General features: G+C 46.1%; 1 protein-coding gene across 5 annotated transcripts in view; it reads right to left on the bottom strand.

The window, feature by feature from the left end:
* Nucleotides 1-217: 217 nt before the first annotated feature.
* Nucleotides 218-6,000, bottom strand: part of TFAP2B (transcription factor AP-2 beta) — a 30,313-nt gene continuing 24,530 nt past the window's right edge. For 2 of the 5 annotated variants that reach the window (XM_055330153.1, XM_055330155.1), the window contains 2 exons: nucleotides 4,935-5,194; nucleotides 218-3,859 (listed from right to left, as the gene is read on the bottom strand). In XM_055330153.1, coding sequence (XP_055186128.1) covers nucleotides 3,798-3,859; nucleotides 4,935-5,194 — 322 coding nt within the window. In that variant the 3' untranslated portion in view covers nucleotides 218-3,797. Of the gene's footprint in view, nucleotides 5,195-6,000 lie in introns of all 5 variants that reach the window. The other 3 variants (XM_055330152.1, XM_055330154.1, XM_055330151.1) reach the window with 2 other exon arrangements.

The raw sequence follows: 6,000 nt of genomic DNA, 5'->3' as shown, positions 1-6,000 counted from the left end.
GCTAGGGTGCAGGAACCATACCTGGCCCTGTGGGTATCTCCTGCACCATTTCCTCCAAGGAACACCATGCCAGAACACTATCCCGTTAGCAGTAAGAAGGGAGCATCATCTCTGACTTGGACCCAAAGCTCTTTAATTACTGGGACAGAGTCTTTTTTAGTTACCTGAGAAGTAAATTTGACGCCTCATTTTTTAAAGGGCAAAATAAACGAAGAGATGCAGTTAACATGAGCTTTTATTGCAAATCTAGTTAGAAATAGGAAAGAAGAGTGTCAACTTGGAATTGAGAAAATAAAAAAACACCTCCTAGTGAAAACAAAAGGGTCTGTTTTTCTAGAAACAAAATTTATTGTATTTATGTTATAACGAAAACATTGCCTGTGTTTCGGTGAGAGGGGACAAAAAGAAAAAAAATTCTTGGCTATCCTTTTTTTCTGTCTGTAGAATTAAACAATGTCCATATTCAAGAAACTGAAGATGAAAACACAACAAAAACACAACAGTCTTTTTATTTGTGTAAATCAGATCAACACTGGACAATAAACCAATTTCTACCCATTACCATAACAGCTTGTCTATAAAGAACAAAGAAAAATTCAGATAGGATTCTACCTAGGGTCAAGCTTTTTTTTTTTTCTTGTTTTTTTTTTAACCACCCATTCACAGAGGTATAGATTCACAGATAAATAATCCCAAACTACTTGCCATATTTACACATTCCCATTAAATTAAGCATAAATAAATATATACAAACTTAACATGGATACCCTCCAGAACTCTTCTTCTGAAGAGTCAATAGATTGATATTTCTCGATTGTGTGGCAAAAACAATGTTAGTGAATTAGAGACCAACTCAACAGTGGAGTCAATTTTGGCATTTAAAGAATAGTGTTCATTACACTTTTTGAAAGAAAACAAAAATGAATTTTGTATTTTGATATTTCTTCTTACTCTTCTTTCTTTCTTTCTTTCTTTCTTTTTCTTTCTTTCTTTCTTCCTCTCTTTCCTTCTTTTCTTTCTCTTTTTAACCCAGATAATTTAACATATATTGGCACAGGAGGGGAAACACTGTTTGGGCTCTTGAGGCAACATCAGATGGCTTAAGGTTATTATTTCCTTTCCACATAATGTATTACGCATACAGGATATCAGATGTGATGACAAATTCTCTATAAACACTCTAAGTAGGAAGGAGTTGCGCTTTTAAGTAAGGCTTTGTACCAGAGGAACAGTGTGTAGATAAGTCCTGGGCTTCAGGTTTTCCATTCAACCAAAGTTTTCATAGGATATGAAATAATTGCTTGAGAGAAAGTGGTTTCCTTGGCCAAAGAAAATAAAACAGCTAGGTCTTTGAAAGCCTCGGTTCTTTATGGGGGGGTGGGGGTGGAGAAAACTAAGGATGTGGAGCCAGAGAGAAGGAAGGAAAATGCAAGATAATTTTGGGGGTGGAGGTGGTGAGAGAAAGTTACTTTCCCAGCTGAGGGAGAAAATAAAGATGATTTTGATGGTGAAAGCCTCTCCCAGGGAGTTCTCCCTCCCTTTTTTTTTTTTTCCTTCTCCCTTGAGACCCGTTAATACCTGGAGGAGGAGGCGGGGCTAGACAGAGAATGGACAGGAGACCTTTGGAACCTCCAAAGGAACTTGCAAAGTGGAAAGTGTGAAGGCAGTGCGGCCACATCCTGACTCTTTTTTTTTTTTTCCCCTATCTTTAGCTATTTTGGTTTCGGACTGAGCATTCGGGAGGGGGCAGGCGGCATGGATAAAATGCCTAAAGAGTGCAGGGGTGGAGGAAGAGCTGCGACTCACCTGTTTGGTTTGAAAACAAAGCTCAAAAGGCCTTGTTTTAAATGTTTCCCTTGACTTAAAAGGCAAACTCTTGCGTTAATCCTACTGTTTATTGATTTATGGGCCCAAGGAAACCAAATCTTTTAATAACTCAATTATCAGATAAACGTAGCGGGCCTGGCTTACGAAAGCAAAGGGGTGGGGGTCGTACATAAAAGGAGAAGTGGGGGAGGAGGAGGAGGAGGAGGCGGCGGCGGCGGCGGCAGTGGGCTCTCCTCGCCGAGGGTGGGGCGGGGAGGCGCGCCGAGGGCTCTACTTGGCGGGGGCGCGGGAGCAGCCCTCAAATGAGGGCGAAGGGAGACGAAGAGAGACTGCGTAGCCACATAGGACAATTCCTATCCCATCACCCGCCTTTAGGAGCGTGAGGAGAGAGAGTTTTCGTCCTGCCAAAGGCTGGGGAAGCTCTCGATTCCCCGGACGTGTCTAGGCCACTCGCTCTGCTGGAGCAGGCGCCCGGAGCGGCCGCTGGTAGCAAAGGGCAAGGGCAGCGCTGAGACCCTCCCCGCCGGCAGCCCGCGTGGCGCCGCCCCATTACCTACTGGAGAATGGGGCTTTCTCGGTCGCCTTAGCCCTTAGGGTGAGACCGAGAGCGAAAAGGGCCCGCGCGGCCCGAGGCCTCTCCAGCGGCTGATTCTATGTCCTCAACACGACTGGGCGCGAGTGGCCCACACGCTCTCAGGACCTGCACAGTAAGAGCAAGGCGCGTCCATCGCGTCTCTCGCACGTCACACGCGTGGGGCGCGTTGCCCTGCAAGGAAAGGAGACGATGGTTTTCAGTGTGGTTTCTCCTGGCCTTTTGCAATCAGAATACATATAATGCAAGCGGCCAGGCCCTCCGACAAAGGCGCAGGCTTCTCAGCTGGGGAGAGATGGAGTGTCTACACTCTCCGTAAGGTTTCGTTCCCAGCCTTTGTATGTCACCTCGTCTAGGGCTGAGCCCTGCACACCCAGAAGCCCCCAAAGGAGCTAGCGGTAGATGGACTGGGGTGTGACATTAACCGTTGCTTGGACCTTCCTGGTGACCTGAAACCAGCTCCCTAACTCCCTCCCCCATGAAAGTGTCCGCACAAAGCTCTCAGCAGGTGCCTAAATCCCTGTAGTCCAACCTCCCCTCAAGGCCAAAGCCCATGCATGGGGGCGGCAGAACTGAGAGTCCCAGTAGATCCTAAGTGTAAATCCTGCAGAACTGACATCTGGATCTTTATCTTTCAGGGATGTTGCAAAGGTCCTAAGGTCTAGTTTGTATAAAGAGGTGCATGTATCAACACTAAATTTAGAGACCACTGTGGAGTGGATTTCCCCACTGCTTTGGGGAGGATGAGGACAACTGGTTCCAGATCTTGTTTCATGATAATGCTCAGATGACCCCAGGAAAGGAGCAGGGCTGCCAGAATGAGAGACATTAAACGCAGGAAACTTTATCTACTGGGAATAGTCCCAGTGTATACAGACGGTAAAATTCAAAGCTGAAATACATCTCCTTTCACTTTGCATTCATTATTTTGCCATTATATGCCAAAACAAGTGTGCGTCTGGAGGGGGGAGTGTCTTATTCATAAAGCATCTTGTAAGAAAGCAATTGTTGCTGAAACACGGGAGCTCTCACCACCCTCCTCCCCACGACCACTCGAAAAGCTGCTTCCTTGCCCGCTAAAACAGCAATCACCAAAGAGCCCAGGGAAATGGAATCTATATCAAAGGCAGGGCAATATTGCTAAAACATTGGGCTCCAAGAACACTTATTCTTCTCCCCTAAAATTCATTTTTCAGCTCCCCCTCCCCTAGAATTCCGTGTTGAGGTATCTGTTAACAACTAGACTCAAAGCCGCTTCAATCTCCTATTGGCCACTTTCTAAATTATTCCCTTTGAGCTTCTTTAAAGAAGTGCACCTGCAGAATTCTGACACACAGGCTTTGATTAAAAAGGGATCGGATTTTTTTTTCTCTGTACCTTATAGATTGTGTAGGAAGCCCAAGTCCTCTTTGAAGAAGCTCATAAACCATGCGGGCAAAGCTTTGGAAAACAGAAGAGAATGAAATGGTACATACCCCTCCGAAGGAATTACATACTAATCAACGTATTCATATTGTGCTTTTTTTTTTACTATTGTTCTTAAAATTGGTAGATGACACAAATATAACAAATGCAAGATTCTCTGTATGCAGGTGCTGGCAAGGCTGGGAATTAGTAACATTTCTGAAAGGAACTGATCATGAGTCGGAATCAACTTATTGATCTGGATTTTCCTCAGCCGCAGGAGCCTCTGCTCGGCAGGCCGGCACGAGCCGCAGCCCCCCACCCTCCCCGCTCCCCCGCCGGCACCTCCGTGGGCCTCCCTCCCCGCCCGCCCTCGCCCTCCCCCTCCCAAGGGTGCCAACGGGGGCGGAGGGGTGCTGGGTGCCGGATAGTTAAGATCCAGGGGCGGGGGCGGGGCGGGGGAGGGCGGGGGCACCGCGGGGACCGCGTCACAACGCAAAGGGGCTAACCACACTCCTTTTCGTCCCGGAAAATCCCCGCGACACCTTGAGGGAGGGCGGGCAATGAAGAAAAGGGTGGCTGGGAGAGGGGTGAGGTGAGGTGGAAGGGCGGGGACTGCGAGAGAGTTTCCTAAAAAAATATTAAAAATTAAAAAGTTCGTGCATCTCAGTCAACCAACTCCCAAAAGCACTGACACCAACAATGTTTCTCCGATTTTCTTCCAATAAGTTAGCGTTTTCTCCTGTTTAGTCTTATGTTTATTTTCCAAAGGGGGAAAATCATGGTTTTCTTTTATTTATCAGTATTACTAAGCTCGAAAGAACCGAAGTGGAAAATCCGGACGTTTGTCTCCAAATGTATCTTGAAATAGACACTGGGAACCGATATTGTTGCTCCGTTGTGCGCCTCAGTTTTTTTTTAAGTTATTTAGCTCTTTTTTTAAAATTTGATTGTATGTGTATTCTACCTAATATAATTCTTCCAAAGCCAATCCAACATTTTAAAGCTAAAATTAAATTTTTTTGTTTTCCTTTTGTATTTAAAACATTTTTCTTTTTTTTTTAAATTTTTCATTTCCTGTGTTTCTCCTCCTTGTCGCCAGTTTTACTACCTGGGCCTTCCCCAGACGTGTGCCTGTTAGTGGTGGTGTTGTTCAAGAACATCTTGTCCATGCCTTTGAGCGCCTCGGTGAGATAGTTCTGCAGGGCAGTGAGCGCGGCGCAAATGGCTGGGGCGCCGAAGCCGTGCGTGATGAGGCTGAAGTGCGTGAGGCAGCTCTGGATCCCCGGCTCCAGGATGGGGCTGGGCCTGCTGTTCCCGATGGGCGTCCGGTCCTGCGCCAGCAGATCCGTAAATTCTTTACAGAGTTGCCTGCGAAGACGAAGACGTGGGAAAGGAAAAGAAAAAAAAAAAAAAGAAAAGAAAAGAAAAAAGAAAAAAGAGAAATCACTCTCAGTGTCGTCATTGGCATTAGAAAGGAGACGCTCACTCGAGCCCAGAGGCGTCTGCCCGGTCACCATAGAGCCGGAGACCAGACCGAGGCTAATGTGGACGATTCCGCTCTGTTTCCCTTCCTAGCGCTCTCCCTTCTGGAGCAGCTGGGACTAGAAGGAAAGCGGAGCGGGAGGGGGGGGTGGTTATGCACCCCTTCTATCCCAAAGGTTTGCCTCCCCTCCCCCCCCAAATCCAGTCTTTCCTCCATCATTCTAGGACCACTTAAACTCTGCTTGGGAAATCTGCTAGGCTTTAGCGTTTGATTTTGAATAGTCAGTCATTTTTGGCTCTGACCTGGCAGTTCTAAAAAAAAAAAAAAGAAACAAACCAAAACAACAACAACAACAACAAAAACCCTTTCTCCCTTTTCTCTTCAGCTTCTCTAACCTCTTGGTGATCAGGCTCAAAAAGCCCTGAAAGATTTAGGCCCCTGAGCCACAAGCCTGTCCCTGGCACACTAGCAGATTGCGGAGACTTGCATGGCCTAGGGCAAGCAACTGTTTATTCCAGGAGAGAATGCTGATTCCAAAGCAAAAATCTGTTTACCTGTAGTATTTGGGAAGGAAGGTATATTTTCCCCCTTTTCCTCTTTCTTTTAAGTAAAGGCTACTGAAAAATCTTTGTACAACAGGATTGTTGTCAATATAAAAGGATTCCTACATTGTTTAAATAAAACCTACAGG

The sequence above is a fragment of the Nyctereutes procyonoides genome, unplaced genomic scaffold (assembly GCF_905146905.1).
Source record: "Nyctereutes procyonoides isolate TBG_1078 unplaced genomic scaffold, NYPRO_anot_genome, whole genome shotgun sequence".
In the NCBI taxonomy this organism is placed as follows: Eukaryota; Metazoa; Chordata; class Mammalia; order Carnivora; family Canidae; genus Nyctereutes; species Nyctereutes procyonoides.
The sequence above is the reverse complement of the archived record's forward strand: the minus strand, read 5'-3'. Positions and strand labels throughout refer to the sequence as shown.